This window comes from Acartia tonsa, chromosome 6 (assembly GCF_053477335.1).
Source record: "Acartia tonsa isolate MP-2025a chromosome 6, ASM5347733v1, whole genome shotgun sequence".
Classification (NCBI taxonomy): Eukaryota; Metazoa; Arthropoda; class Copepoda; order Calanoida; family Acartiidae; genus Acartia; species Acartia tonsa.
In genome coordinates, this window is record NC_137265.1 from 34,625,709 (window position 1) to 34,642,820 (window position 17,112).

General features: G+C 36.5%; 1 protein-coding gene across 1 annotated transcript; it reads right to left on the reverse strand.

Annotated features, from left to right (window-relative positions):
• Nucleotides 1-819: 819 nt before the first annotated feature.
• Nucleotides 820-16,694, reverse strand: LOC145323080 (cytochrome P450 6B2-like). Its single transcript, XM_080165461.1, has 18 exons — nt 16,588-16,694; nt 15,994-16,100; nt 15,519-15,628; nt 15,002-15,103; nt 13,027-13,156; nt 12,471-12,577; nt 11,608-11,683; nt 10,830-10,949; nt 9,114-9,123; nt 8,641-8,789; nt 8,342-8,400; nt 7,786-7,862; nt 6,824-6,887; nt 6,441-6,504; nt 6,155-6,225; nt 5,175-5,361; nt 3,579-3,716; nt 820-2,281 (listed from the first exon to the last, which is right to left on the reverse strand). The coding sequence occupies exons 1-18, from the start codon at nt 16,676-16,678 to the stop codon at nt 2,099-2,101; spliced, it is 1,845 nt and encodes a 614-aa protein (XP_080021587.1). The 5' UTR covers nt 16,679-16,694; the 3' UTR covers nt 820-2,098.
• Between the last annotated feature and the right edge of the window lie 418 nt (nt 16,695-17,112).

The window sequence follows — 17,112 nt, forward strand, 5'->3', positions numbered from 1 at the left end:
CTTTTCTACAATTAGGTAATGTTCGGTCTGCTCTTTTTGTCATCTTAGACATGTTAGAACAGCCCTATCGATATCAGACTTTACAGGATGTTGAGGATGTTTTTTATATCATTATGGTACAATTTAAGAAGCGTAGGAATTCTTTACCGGATAGTACGTACGTTCATTTAAAACATGCTGATTAATATAAAAAAATTAAAATTATCGTATTTATCTGATTTCTGAAACTTTAATTCCTTAGTCAACGAGGTACAATATTTGAAGCGAAGCATCATCATAATTAGGTACATTTTCTACCGTTTGATTAAAGAACTTCGCTTTTATCGATGTTGTTATCCTTGTTATAGGACAAAAATTATTCAACCCTTACTATATTATCGAACACACTGTCTAAAAGTTAAGAATTTTACATAATAGAAGATTTTTTTTTACAAATATGGTTCAATCTTAATGAAAAACTTCCCTGAAATGTAAGCCATATAGGTTCGGTCCGTTTATGTCAATTTCTGGCATGTTAGAATTGTCCTATTCTATTCAAACTTTGCATGATGATTCTTTTATCAATTGGGTACAATTTAGAAAACGAGACAACCCAGTCATAACGAAAGACGTAAAAAATGATTACTACAGCTGCAATGTCAGGTGCGCGACATAAATATTAGATGGAATGCCTTTGCCCAAATCAGGCGAGGCTCACAAATCTCGTGGTGTATCCCGTCCTCAACGGATATCCGTTGCATTAGACTAAATTTTCCCTGGCAATGTAACGTACAGTTCCTTACTATAAAAAGGCTTCACTGAAAAATTATAAGAATATGGTTGGTTTTAAATACAATATATATTTTATTATAAAGTATTAATTAATAAGATATATATTTTTAGGTACATATATATTACACTAGCGGCTACGCCCCTAGAAGCCTCTAGGGGCACTGGTAGGAGGGGGAAAAGTCGACCTCAGCCTATTTTAAATTTGAGTTTCAAAAGAGTTTTAAAAAATATTTTTTGGGGGGTAGGGGGGTGAAGACACCCTCTCCAAAAATAGTTTAAAACCTTCCCTGGACCTATAAGAAGCTTCACTGTAATGGAGAACAAAATCGGTTTAGCGGTTAGCAAGATCCTTTGGGACAGACCAAAAACGCTTACTACTTTATATAATAGGATATATACAATTACATAAGGGATCTTGAGGGATAAGACAATGGACGATAAATTGATGTAATTCCCCAATGATGAAAAACAAACTGTCTCCTTCTGTAATAAATTTATCTGTTAAAAAGTTTATTAGTTTTATCCAACCAAGAAATATTTTTTTAAAAATCTATCAGCGAATGAGATATTTGGGCACTTTAATAATTTACCGTCCATAGTCCCCTCCCTCCCTGGTTTTATAAAAACAATAATACATCTATTTTACATAGGAAATTGAAGATTTTAAATAAAGAATAATTTCTAGTACAGGTTTTATATACAGTTATCCGCGGATTTGGAAAATAAAACATGAGATAATAACTGGTTTGTAACCAGCGGAAAATTTGTACAAACATCAGTCTATTAGGTTGGCAAGAAATGGACAATATATTTTCAATTTTTAAGTAGCGAAGCAACTCTGTATTTTATTATGTTTTTCCGTCCGTAACGCAATATTTTGGTTGTTCAAGTTATAAGGCTATTTTTTGTGAGCTATTCTTTGTCCGTCGGTCTGTCAGTCATGCTACAAAAGTATAAATATAAAAACATTCGTGAAAGGTTTAGTGATTTTAAAAAAAATAAAAATCTATTTCTGATTTGTGACCATTGACCACTGCATGTCTGCTCTATAACTCACGTTGCCCGTTTTTTTGTGATGGTATTTTGTGCCTTGCTACTTATGCATGTTGTTATCCTTGATTTGTTTTAATCAGGGCTCAGCAGCCGCGAGTAAACATAAAAAAATCAACCTGTTACAATCAGCTGGAAGTCTAAAAAAACTGACCCAAATATTTCAAGCATTCTTTTCAAAAATATTTTTTAGCATCCAAACGGGTTTTAATATGAGACTTGGTAGCGGATGAGGCGTGGCTGCCGAGCCCTGGATTTTAAATTGGCCGCTTTTCAATTAAATCAGCTCGACTTTGCCCCAGACGCCTCCCTTGATGTATCCCAGCTGGCTGGTGGGGTCGGCCAGCAGCGGTTCCGGAGTCTTGCAGCTGGGCAGGAACTTGACCTTCCTGAGGGCCAGGGCAATGGCCACCTTGGCCTCAACCAGGGCAAATCTCATGCCAATGCATGCGCGGGGGCCCTAAATATCGTAATAGTTATTTATCGCATCGTATTATAAACGGCTTTCCGCGGATATAGAATGTACAATTATTAGATTAAAACTAGTTTTTTTTAGCCCCGAGGTGCCGAAAGCACAGGCTAAAAAAACTGGTTATAATCTTATGATTGTACATTTTTATATTCGTAGAAAGCTGGATATAATATGATGCTAGACATTGTTTTTTCGTATGGATGAGAACCGGTTCCTTTCCACCGGATTCGAATGAATACGAGAATAGTTATTTATCGCATCGTATTATACACAGCTTTCCGCGGATAGTTTTGTTAGCCCTGAGGGGCTGAAAACTCGGGCTTACAAAACTGGTATTATTGATGTTATGATTTGTCTTTTTTTATTCGTAAAAAATTGTCTATAATACTATTCGATATATGATATTACAGTATGGCTTCAAATCGGCAATAATCAAGCGGATATTAATCGGTTTCGAAGCCATACTGGAAAAAGTATTAATACTTTTAACAGCAAAGACATTTAGTGTCGGTCAATCCGTCCATAAAGGATAGTTCTTGTCGTTAATTCGGCATGTTAGAATTTATCGTCCATTTTCCAGTATGGCTTCGAAACCATTGGATTAGAACAGGTTCTGAGCCATTCTGAAAAATCATGTATAGTATAGTGTTACAGACAATTTTCCACAAAAATTTTAATAAAAATCATAGCTAGCAAACATAGACGTCCAAGCTATTTTTTTTGGGGGGGGGTAAAAAATTTTAAGGGGGGGGGGGGGTAATTCGTATTTGGGGGGGGGGGGGGTAAAATGGCGCGAAATTTTTTTTACCACCCCCAAAATTTTTACCCCGGGGGTAAAATTTGCTTGAAGTCTGTTGGAGGGGGGGGGGGGGGTAAATTTAGTTTACCCCCCCCCCCCAAAATTTATCCCCGGGGTAAAATTTTTTGGGGGGGTAATTTAAATTCTTTTAAATATTTAGTATTAAAAATGCGCGCGAAGCGCGCCAAAAATTTTTTTTAGGGATTTTTTATTTTGGGGGGGGGTATAAATGGCCTAGGGCACCCCCAAGATAGGGGTAAATTTTAAATGGGGGGGGGGGGGTAAAATGAAAAAAAAATTTGGGGTGCCGTAGGCACCCCCAAAATCGTTTGGAGGGGGGGTAATCGCCCCATTACCCCCCCCCCCTTAGACGTCTATGCTAGCAAAACTGGTTGTAATCTAATAATCTTTTATTTTATATCCGCGGAAAGCTGTCTATAATATGATGCGATAGATAACTATAGATAAATATCTCAGCACTTTTACCTGACCAAAAGTGAGGAAAGTGTATGGGTTGCGGCTCTGTCTGGCCTCCTTGGAGAAGTTGTCCGGATTGAACTGGGTTGGGTTGGGGTAATACTTCTCATCCATCTGGATACCCTTCGCTACGACTGGATTGGAAGGTTATGGCAACCCAAGAAAACACAGGGGTATTAAAGGTATAAGACAATGACTGTTAAATTGATGTACATCCCCAATGAGGATACACACAATTACCAGGGAGAGAGGGGGAATTGTTTAGTCCCCAAAAATTTGTTGGCCTAACTACTTTGGGGACTTTTTTTGGGTTGGGGTAATACTTCTAATCCATCTGGATACCCTTGGCTACGACTGGATAATAGGTTGAAGGGGTTATGGCAATTCAAGAAAAAAACTAGGGATCTAAGGGGATAAGACAATGACTGTTAAATTGATGTACATCCCCAATGAGGATACACACAATTACCAGGGAGAGAGGGGGAATTGTTTAGTCCCCAAAAATTTGTTGGCCTAACTACTTTGGGGACTTTTTTTGGGTTGGGGTAATACTTCTAATCCATCTGGATACCCTTGGCTACGACTGGATAATAGGTTGAAGGGGTTATGGCAATTCAAGAAAAAAACTAGGGATCTAAGGGGATAAGACAATGACTGTTAAATTGATGTACATCCCCAATGAGGATACACACAATTACCAGGGAGGGAGGGGAATTTGTTTAGTCCCCAAAGTTTTGTAATAACGTTCTTATTTGTTGGATTAACAACTTTGGTGACTTTTATTGCGTTAGGGTAATACTTCTCATCCATCTGGATACCCTTGGCTACGGCTGGATAATAGGTTGAGTGGTTATTGATGTACATCCCCAATTATGATACACAAAATTACCAGGGAGGGAGGGGAAATTGTTTAGTCCCCAAAGTTTTGTAATAACGTTCTTATTTGTTGGCTTAACAACTTTGGTGACTTTTATTGGGTTGGGGTAATACTTCTCATCCATCCGGATACCCTTGGCTACGACTGGATAATAGGTTGAAGGGGTTATGGCAATTCAAGAAAAAAACTAGGGATCTAAGGGGATAAGACAATGACTGTTAAATTGATGTACATCCCCAATGAGGATACACACAATTACCAGGGAGGGAGGGGAAATTGTTTAGTCCCCAAAGATTTGTTATAACATTCTTTTTCGTTGGCCTTACTACTTTGGGGACTTTTTTTGGGTTGGGGTAATTCTTCTCATCCATCAGGATACCCTTGGCTACGACTGGATAATAGGTTGAGTGGTCATAGCTCTTCAAGAAAAAAACTAGGGATCTAAAGGGATAAGACAATGGCCGATAATTTGATATAATGAGCTGTGTGTTCTTCCTTGGATAGTCTCTTTTCAACACCATTGCCGTTTATTATTCCATCCCCAAGAATAATACACAAAATTACCCCTCCTTAAAATTAGTTATTTGAAAACGTTAATAAAAAATTTGGGAACTAGTAAATATACAGCACAATGTCTTCTAACTCCCTGAGATAAACTTTTTTGCTATTAGCTTTTCCTCCAGTCAAAAAAAATTGTGCAATTTTATTTCTAATTCCTATAATAATTTTAGCGAATTAAGGGGGCTCAAAACCCTTAAAGTGACTATTGAGCTGAGTTTTATCTTCGGTCTAAAAACCGTTTTTTTCGGCCTGAAGAAAAAAAATTCTTGATGTGCCATATCCTTTCTTGCTAGCATATCATTCTTTCTGATGGTGTAGTCTGTTCCATACAGCTTCACATCTTTTGTACAGGTCCTAGAATAGATAATCGAAATATTATTACTTGGATGTTACCCCAGATTTTCATGTACTCTGGCCCAAAAAAACGTTTGCCACATACATAACCTTTGTTCCATCACCTCCCCTTCTACTGTCTGAACGAACTGACCAATAAATTAGGTCTATTTTCACATGCTAAATTGACGATAAACTTTCCCCTGTCAATGTATCGAAAAATATCCTATATCCATTGAAAAGATACTAAATATTAAACTACAGATGGTACTTATATTTCTAAAAACTAGGCTTAGCGGCGGCGGTTCTAACGATATGCATAGCTTTTTTCTACTATTAACACAAGCCACGCAATTTGAATATAAATGGATAGAGTAAGGGGAATGCCTTGATCAGGAGCAACTTATTACCATGCACAGTACAAAGGTCGTACATTCAAAGAGTTGGTTGTCTGAAGGGCGTGTGGTCATATAAAATCATGTATGTACAGCCAATAAGTAAGATTTGGTTCAGAGATCTCGTAGTGAATTCTGTCCTCAGGGGCTATTTTCCATCTATTGGGGCGCTGAGATTAATTTGTCTTCTATTGTCCTATTCCCCATGGATCTAAAAATGATTATTCAATGGCCAATTGATGTACGTCCCCATTGATGATACACAAAATTATCCATTAAGTAAATTACAAATAGTTGTTGAAACGTTTGGACACTCAACTTAATAACCTAATCAATTAAAATTAAATAAGGTCCCCAAAGTGGTTAAGGCAACAAATAAGAAAACGTTATTATAAAACTTTGGGGGCCTGTGTGTATACCTGAACAAGTTTCCAAGTGGAGGATGGATTCTCAGGGTTTCAAAGATACAAGCATCCAAGTAGGGAAGGGCCTGCAACATAGAAAAGTAACAGCATGTGTGTCTGTCTGTCTTAGTGTGTTCCGAAGAATCTTGCTAACCGCTGAACCGATATGGTTCTCCTTTACGGTATAGGTCCTGATAGGTTTATAATTGCCTAAAAAAAAGCCCTCCAACACCAAGCTCAAAACACTTTGGATACCTGTTTAATTTACAAATGTCCCCTCCCTCCCTGATTAAAAGACTACCTGTATATCTGTGTAGCTTGGAAGTTTTCCACCGTTTGATTCAAAAGCTTCGTCTATCTCATCTCTAGAAGATTAAAGATATATTTTATAAGAGGGATGGGTATTTACTGTCCCTGCAACAATTTTTACGTTCAAATACCCGAGGAGCATAAGAAATAAGACAATGGATGATAGATTAAAGTACACAATCAATAATAATAAACCAAATTAATGTTGCTAAAATGGTCCTCATTTATTTGTTAGTATGTTCATACAGTTGGAGGGTATGGTATGGAGTAAATAGATGGGAGGTATATTAGCCAGCTGGAAGGACCATTTTATTAAAGTTGGCGAAAACACGGTGCAACCTCTAAGTAATAGTAATTCTAATAAAATATCTTTGCCTCAGTTTCTCTTGGATGTCTGGATTTTTGGCAAGTTGGTAGGACAGGAATGATAGCGCCATACCTAAATAGAATTTATTTTTGCAAGTTGGTAGGACAGGAATGATAGCGCCATACCTAAATAGAATTTATTTTTGCAAGTTGGTAGGACAGGAATGATAGCGCCATACCTAAATAAAATTTATTTAGATCACGTGGAAAATTCGCTATTTAAAATTAAAATTATTAGATTCGCAAGATAAATTGGCGAGGCTTAAAGCTAAGAAAAAATTCCATTCTTTCATTGTATATCTGCAAAAGTATTAAAATGATTGTGAGATTGTCAATAAAGTAAAAGAAAATGTGGCACGAGCTACATTTAACTCTACCCACGGGATGGGGTCCCTGTGCCGACTTTCAATTGAGTCTTTGAATATCAGCCATTAGCGTGGGAAATATCAACATTGCTACAAAAGAGCAGAAAGCAATTTGCTAGCAGACAAAAAGGGTTCACACCACTTGAACTAGGTAGATATAAAGGATATATATCAATTTATACATTTATTGACTGACCTGTAGTGTCATACCCAGCTAGAAGTAGAATCATAGCTGACCTGTAGTGTCATACCCAGCTAGAAGTAGAATCATAGCTGACCTGTAGTGTCATACCCAGCTAGAAGTAGAATCATAGCTGACCTGTAGTGTCATACCCAGCTAGAAGTAGAATCATAGCTGACCTGTAGTGTCATACCCAGCTAGATGTAGAATCATAGCTGACCTGTAGTGTCATACCCAGCTAGAAGTAGAATCATAGCTGACCTGTAGTGTCATACCCAGCTAGAAGTAGAATCATAGCTGACCTGTAGTGTCATACCCAGCTAGATGTAGAATCATAGCTGACCTGTAGTGTCATACCCAGCTAGAAGTAGAATCATAGCTGACCTGTAGTGTCATACCCAGCTAGATGTAGAATCATAGCTGACCTGTAGTATCATACCCAGCTAGAAGTAGAATCATAGCTGTTGCAATTATAACATCCTCGTCCACATCTTTCTTTGATCTGTTGGGTCATATTAATTTTAATTGAGAAGGTTAAGGGGATTGGATGCCCACTTGCCCACCCCCACTTTAAATTTAAGTTTTAAAAAGTAAATATGGTAGGGGGGAGGGAATTTCTCTTGGGAGGGTGGTGGTACCCTTTCCTAAAATAGTAAAATAGTTATAAACCTCCTATGAAAAACTACTGTAATGGAGAACCATATCGGTTCAGCGATAGATCCTTCGGCACAGACAAGACAGACACAGTGATGCTGGTCCTGTTACTTTTATAAATGGATTATATACATAATGTCCACACTTGATATTTTAACTAGTGGCTACACCCCTGGAGGCCTGTATTGGCACTAAAAATGTTTTGTTATAAAATATCTAATTTGAGCAATAATCTGTCTATGTTAAGATCAGCTGTTTCTTATTCATGTTACTACGACACTGGCGCCTCCTAGCGGCAGCTTTTAACCTTAGGATTAAAATATATGCCTTGCTGATGATTTAGCATGCTGGAACTTCATGTCCTGATCATATTGGTCCTCTGTTTCTTCCTTTACAAAACAAGTCTTATTTCAACCACTGCTGGACCGATATGTTTCTTCTTACAGGAAAACCTCTCAAAGTACGATTAGACACTCAACTTAATGAACCAACCAATCAAAATTCAATAAACGTCGTCCCCAATGTTGTTAAGACAACGAATATGAAAACGCATAAATCTTTGGACAAGTGTAATAAACAGCCCAATGTCTCCTCCCTCCCTGACTAGAAGATGTAAATAAGACAAGTTCCTGATGAGCAGATTCAGCAGTATTATCTCCTTGGTTGATACAGTCGATCATCAAGTCGATAAGATCGTTCACTCTTTCACCAGTCTGTCGTCTGAAGAATTTGATTTTAACTATTATACAGGATTTATGGGGGTTTGCGCTACACCCTTAATAGAAGACGATAAAAGTCGTCTAAAAAAAATTCTGACGTCATAAAAATGAGGGATGAGGAGAGGGGGAGGAAAACCCATAAAAAAGAGATGGATAATACCTTATTTTTATGACGTCACATGCAGATTTTTTGAGCGACTTTCTTCGTCTTCCCCTTAATAACCCCCTCCTCTCCCCCAGACAAAGACTCGTCACTTTATTAATTGTTTTTCTTCTACACCCCCCCCCCCCTCCTTTGGACCTATTTTTTTTGTATTTGAGAGGGGTGTAAAAAATCGGTGCGCTTCGCTCATCCTTCTGGCAAAATCTTGTGCACATACGTTCTGAGGACTAAAAGCATGGAGCAAGTAATTCATAACCGATTGTAAGACCTTACTTTGATTACGCCCTTCAGACAACCAACACTTTGATTGCACGACCTTCGTTTGGTAGTCCAAAAACCAGATTTGTCAAGCCCGAGGGACCAAAGGCCCAGGACAACAAAACTGGCAATAATCATATGATTTTGTTTTAATACTCGTAAAAAAATTGTCTATAATACCATAGGCGTCCAAGGGGGGGGGTAATGGGCCATTTGGCACCCCCAAACGATTTTGGGGGTGCCGTAGGCACCCCCAAAATTTTGTAAACAATACCCCCCCCAAAAAAAAATTACCCCTATTTTGGGGGTGCCGTAGGCACCCCCAACGATTTTGGGGGGGGTATTTACCCCCCCCCAACGATTTTGGGGGGGGTATTTACCCCCCCCAACCATTTTGGGGGGGGGTAATTACCCCCCCCAAAATAAATGTTCTTTAAAAAAAAAATTTTTAGGGGGGGGTATTTACCCCCCCCAAATTGAATGTTCTTAAAAAAAATTTTACTGAAAATTTGCATCGTGGCAACGACCCTCAAGGGGCAATTCGTCGTATTTTTAAAATGGCTTTTGATAGTTTATTTTAGGATAGGTTATATTGGTTTAGGTGATTGCCCCACATGGTTAAGCAATTGGCCCCCCGCAGGGGCTAGAAATAGGAGAGAAGCTTGTGTGAAAAAAACGAAGAAACGCCCCTTAAAGAGCGTTGCCACAAAAGGGACTATACCTCAATATAGTCCAACCAGTTAAAACAGTTCTTAACCATGATAACAAAAAATTTAATAGTTTGATCATGTTTTATTTGCTTGGGCCTTTATAAGGGCTACAACCATCCCGGGGATCTATGATGTAATTGTAAAGCACTGAAGATTCCATAAAATAGATACCTAACTAAATTAAATATTTCATTAAATAATGAAAAAGAATTTCTGTAGGCGATTTCTTTTGGGAGGATGTCAGGGTGTCTCAAAACTAGTTATAAAACTTACCAGGACCTATAAGACGCTTCACTTTAAAGTATAATCATATTGGTTCATTGGTTAGTGAGTTAATTATTGTATTTTTATGTTCTAAAGAATGAGATACTACTATATATTTGAATAGTAGTGGCGCCCTTAGCATCTAAGAACTCGTATTTTCTAAAGGGTAAAAAGGGAGGAGAAAAATAGCCTAAAACCACTCAAAGGATTGACCTATAATAGTGTGGAACCATCATGGGATCTATGTGAAGCTTTCCTAAAAAGGAGAACTCAGTATTAAAAGTAATGAAATCTGAAGCTATAGTCAAATAAACCTTACTTACTACTTTATGTTATAGGATAGTACTTATTAACTTAATAGATTAGGTAGGTGCTTTTTTTACATAATTAAATTACCCCCCCCAAAAATTTTACCCCTGGGGTAAATTAGTTTGGGGGGGGTAATTACCCCCCCCAACAGATTTGGGGGGAGTATTTACCCCCCCCAACAGACTTTAGGGGGGGTAATTACCCCCCACAATCAAATTTTACCCCCGGGGTAAAAATTTTGGGGGGGGTAAAAAAAAATTTCGGCGCGCTTCGCGCGCCATTTTACCCCCCCCCAAACACGAATTACCCCCCCCCCTAAAATTTTTTACCCCCCCCCAAAAAAAAAGCTTGGACGCCCCTGTATAATACAATGCTGTACATGATTTTTCCACATGGCTAAGAACCGGTATGGCATATTGGAAATCAAATTCTTTCCTGTTTTTGATGACGTCTTTGATTAGCTTGGTGAAGAATTTGGTTTCTTTGGGCTTTTGGATACTTATATTCAATGCCTTGAAATTTAGTTATTACTAAGTAATGGATATAGAATATACGTGGAAAAATTGTCCTCAGTTTAGGTTGTTAACTTGTTTTTGTTCAGCTCGGTCATCCAGTAGGAGAGGAGGAAATGGGGTAAAGGGGGTACGAAAGGGAAGAATCGTTATTTAGCCAGCTGCGAATTTACTTAATAGATCCAAGTAATAAAATAGCTGAACAAAAAATGACAGTTTGACATGCGGACAAAAAGAGTTATAGAGCATGGGAAGTAAAGGAAATCACGAACCTGTTCAGGAATTTTAGCTGTCTATCCTGAATAACAGCTTAGAAATTCTTACAGACAGACGGACTGACATAAAACAATGAAAAAGAACCATAAAGGTCCAGCAGTTAGCGAGACCCTTCGCTACAGACTGACAGGCACATAGGCAGACAGACATCCTGTTTCTTTTTTATACAAGGAATGGGATGTACGACAGAGATCTAAAGGAATAAGACAAATAGCCGATAAATTGATGGACAATGTACATCCCCAACTTAACTTAATGAACCAACCAATCAAGATTCAGTAAAGGCCCCCAACGAATAAGAAAACGATATTTTAAATCTTTGGGGACTAGTGTAATAAATAGCCCCTCCCTCCCTGGGTAATGTACCATGTAATAACTATGCCTTAGATAGCCGGCCAACGCCAGGTATAAATCTGGTGACATTCAGCAACATGTCCATACCTGTAGTTTCAAACATCCTACAACACAAAACCACATTTTAAACAGGTTCAAATATCTAGCCTAAGCTACTCAATAACTTATTTGGTCTGTTCATCCATAACGCTACGCGGCAAAGTTATATAGTCGGCTGCTATTAAAGATAGAAGGCTGAATTTTTGTGGTAAGACGACTTTTATACGTTGTCCTTTTGTCTGTTCTTTCATGTTAATCATGTTCAGGGATATTGTTAAGGGATAAGATGATAGACGATAAACTAATGTACACCCTTAATTACGATAAACAAAATAAACCCTTATGAAGATTAAAATTACTGGTGTAAAAGTTAGGACACTGAAGGTTGTTCCCACCCAATCAAGATAAAATATAAGTTCTCACAGCTTTTAAGCCAACCATTGAGAGATCGTGCCTATAAAACGTTGGTTACCAGTACAATTTACAGTCCGATGTCGCCATCATCCCTAACGTGATTATATTTTTTTAAACACATTATATTTATGGCAATTTCAGGGTAAGATATATCTATAAACAAGGATGACACCATCCTTAAAAGCAAATCTTTAAAAATTGGAGGACAAACGAACATCAACATTCAACACTTGTAGAGTGTCAGAACTGAATAAGTAAATTTGTTGCAAAACTGCCCAAATACATGGAACTGTTTAAGAACATACATACATTTTTAGGATTTGATTATATATTTAGGCTTCGCTTCAGATTTTGCTTCAGTGCCCAAAATGCAACAGCAAAAGGCTCCTTTTTTAACGCAAAAAAAATAAAGTTTAGCTTGTTTAAAATGATGTTTGCCTGGCTGCATTCTTGACAAAAAGATTCTCCTTGTCCTCGAAGCTGTTGGGGTTGATGCCAAAGGCGCAGTTTGCCAGGGTGTCCAAGCTGAACTGACCATACAGCTCCTAGAATTATAATTCTTCCATAAAAGTAACAGGTTGCAGGCAGGTTTGGGGACAATTAGCTGTTTATTACACTAGTCCCCAAAGTTTTATCATAACTTTTTCTTATCTTTTTCTTTATAACAACTTTGAGGACTACTATTGAACTTTGATTGGTTGGAGGTTATGTGTTTAATCATTGAGGAAGTACATAAACTTATCGGCCATTGTCTTACTCTTATCCCTTAAGACCCAATTTAAATTATAGCAGACGTACATCAATATGAAAAGTTTTCTTTTGCACTCCTTTAGAAGTATGGTTTCCGCTGAATTAAAACCTATGCTTTTTCCTGCATAAGCTTTTCTTGGACCATGTTAAGAATAATTGTAAAGGAGAACCATATCAATTCAGCGTTTAGCGAGATCCTCAGACAGACATCCTGGTACTTTTATACACCAGGATTAAATTTTACCTTATATTCAAAGTCATCCCTTTGCTCTGCTTTAATGATGAGCTGATCTGCGAGTTTGTTTCCAACTGCATCCATAAACTTGTACATGCCGCGCATCTTACCAGACGAAAAAATCGGGGAAAATGTTGACCTGGAATTTTGAAAAACAAGATTAGTTTTCATGTAAACAGACGCCTGTTGTAATAAAAAAAAAAACAATGATATGCCAAATTTTTGGTTTGCTAACAAACATTTTAGAGGCCATTGTTTTGTAGGTCCAAAGGGCCATACAAATAAAATGTTGGAACTACTTTCTACATGGTGTTTCAGAAAAAACTGCGTTTTCCGTTTTTCTGACACAACCAGAAAGAATACAGAAAAAACGATTATATGTCCTTATTCTCTGTAAAAAAGTACATCAAATTTATAACAGGTGTTTTTCATTATCTCTAAAAATACGGCCTCTATGATAGGTACATAGTTTCCAAAAATGCTTTATGAGAAAAATGTTGTGCAAGAAAAATTAAAATAACTCTTCTATTATGTATAAAAAAATCGTAGAATTTCAATATTAATTTAGAAAAAGGTATAAGAAAAGTACCTTAATGAGTTTAAAGGTGAAATGCTTTTTAGCTCTTCACAAAAGCATTTTTAAGAAACTGCAATTTGGCTTTTTTTTACATTTCTTGATTGTGATGCATTTGCAGTAAAAGAATCTTCTTTAATAACGTAGGTTATAGTAAAAAGAAAAAAACTCCTTTTTATTTGACAAAAAAATCTCTAAAGACAAAAAAGTTATTGAAGTTTGAATTTTTTTTTATTAAAGCATTTAATTACAAATTATGGATAAATTATGAGTTTATATCTTAACCTGTCAATCAAATTAAAGGATTATAGGAATAAATGAGAGGTGGGGATTTACGAACATGAGCAATTTTTAAGGTCATGTTTCTTAAGTATACAAAAAGAAAAACTGAATATTTGTTTTCAGTGAGGGAATTTTAAATGAAAATTTTAGTGTAATTGGTAGAAAATTGTATTGGCCATATTAAGATGTTGTTTTAAGTGAATAAATTTTTGAAAACCAACCTTAAAGGCACAAAATTCTACCAGAAAAAAAACATCATACGCATCTTTTGAAATATTTATGCTTTAAAATGCGCCGTTATTTTCAGAGATATTAAAAAACACCTGTAACAATTTCGATGCATATTTTTATAGAGAATATTGACATATAATTATTTTTTTGTACTCCTAATGGTTGTTTCCCAAATTTGGAAAACGCAGTTTTTTTTAAACGCCCTGTATATCTAACATCCTTCCAGTCATCATCATACAAGTTGGTCAGCTGTTTGTTTGGCCCAGATTTGACTATACCTGTCATCCTTCATACATCTTTGTCAGCTGTTGGTTTGGCCCAGATTAATTGACTATACCTTCCAGTGATCACCATACATTTGTTTAGCTGTTTGGCTATGATCTGACTATACCTGTATATAACTAACTTTACCTGTCATCACCATACAGATTGGTCAGCTGTTTGGCCCAGATCTGAATATACCTGAGTACAACTAACTCTACATACATGATATACTTTCAGTGATCACCATACAGGTTGGTCATGTTACTTGATGTCCCACCAGTCATCAACATCAGGTTGATCATGACCATACCTGACATATCCTTCCAGTCATCACCATACAGCTTAGTAATGTTACTTGAAGTCCTACCAGTCATCAACATCAGGTTGATCATGACTATACCTGACACATCCTTAAGTCATCACCATACAGGTTGGTCAGCTGTTTGGCCCAGTTTTGACTATACCTGACATATCCTTCCAGTCATCACCATACAAATTGGTCAGTTGTTTGGCCCAGATTGACTATACCTGTCAAAACCTTACTATACCTGACACATCCTTCCAGTCATCACCATACAAGTTGGTCAGCTGTTTGGCCCAGATATAACTATACCTAACTAATCATTTCTATACCTGACATCTTTCCAGTCATCGCCATACAAGTTAGTCAGCTGTTTGGCCCAAATCTGGTCAGTGTCACCTCCATCCCACAGTTTGCGAATATTTTCATCATTTCTATAAAATAAAAAACTAAATTACAGACAAGGGATGCTCTATATATAATGCGAATACGGAGCTGTATTTCAGCAGTTTCATTAAATTTTATATTGCCAGAAATAATGATTATAATAATTTATTAAAAATAAGAATTCGTTGCTTATATGCAAATGCAATAACTAAATTGAGGTATACCATCTGTCACTCTGTCTTCCATGACATTACTATGGAACGCATAGATAAATAAATTAATTTTACCCAGGGAAGAAGAGGACATTGAAATGTAATTACAACGGAACACAAAGTTTATTAACCCCGTTTTTTTGGATCAAAAAAAATATTCAATTCTGATTTGTTGGTTTTCTAATATTGTTTGAACTTTCCATCAATTTATTGTCCATTGTATTATCCCATAAGATCTTTTGAATTTTACCTGTCCACAAAGCAGTTAAAGTTTTTAACCAAGATATCCTTGGCCATGTCAATATTTCTGATGTTAAGAATAGGCTTTCCAAACAAGTATGATCCATAATAGTCATGATCCTAAAAAGCATAACAGGGATGATTACATGTAATATCAGGGAGCTAGTCCAAATTATATACCGAACAAAAGAGCATACATGGAAATAAATCCTTATACATTGCATAATAAATTTTATTCTGTGTGTAGATATGAGCAAGAAAAAATATGTTATGGTCTGGTGAATGACTATGGATTTGGCTATGTATTGTGTACATACACACTTTATTACATATCCTAATTATGGAGTAGTAACGTTATTTTTGACATAAAATAAATGGTAGTGTAGAAATGGGTTTATCACCTCTTTTCAAATAGATACTGGAAGGCCCACTCGATAATAACCACCTCAAAAAAAGCATCTGCATGCCACTGTTAGATATTTTACCTTAAATTGTTGATAAGCCTCTAGTGATATATCATTGAAATGTTTAGACTGAAAGAGAAATTCTTTGTGTGAGCCATATGGAAAGTGTCCACTTATGCACGGGAATCCTGAAACATAAAAATAATAAATAACGGCATTCTGTACTCGTGCCCTAAGTCTTTAAATTTAGCCAAAATATTAAAAGTTGCGCCAGTTCTTGGACCCAAAAACCAAGATAATCAATCTGTGTATTATGATCCTAAGGGATTTTGATCTACACAAGGGGTAATTTTGTTATCATCATGACATAGGGATATAATTTTATTTATCATACCTACATTGTCTTATCCCTTAATATCCCTGCGCCCAACCCTGCCTTAATTATTCTTACATTGGATATATTATACATGGATATTTTATGACAGGGGAAATTTTGTCGTCAATTTAATTTGCTAATATGAACCTCATTTATTAGTCAGTTTGTTTGTCCAGTAAAAGGATAGGGGATGGGGTAAATGGGGGTATTATTATTCTAGCCAGCTGCAAGCATCACTTTATAATAGTATATAAAAATCTGGTGCAACATCCTAAGTATAATATATCCATTATTCTTACCTAGTCTTTCCCATTTACCAAAATTCTTAGCAATGAACCAGTAGAGGAATAGAAATAGTGTGGCCACTATTAACAATATCTCTATCCACATTTTATTTTTTTAATCTAAACAAGAATGACAGCATCCATAAGAAGCGAAGCTTTTAAAAAAGAAGGAAGGACAAACGAACAATAACTCTTTTAAAGTGTCAGAATATTACTGTGTAAGTCGAAACAAAATCTTATGTTCCAAGGTGCGTGAAGAGAGGTCTAGTACCCGAAGCGAAACCTAGCCCCCTTGAGTCTTAACAAAACTGCACATTATTTTTGTTACAAAAATGCGTAAATACAGAATACAGTAAAAAGGCATTCTTTCATTTATAGGACTAAATTATAGAGATGCCTAGCTTATAAGATTGTACATTGTTGTTATAGGAATAATTTTTCCAAAAATAAGATAATAGGATAATTATATCATACAAAAATTTGTTAACAAACAAGGATGACAACATCCATAAAAACGAAGCACTGAAACGGTAGGAAAAA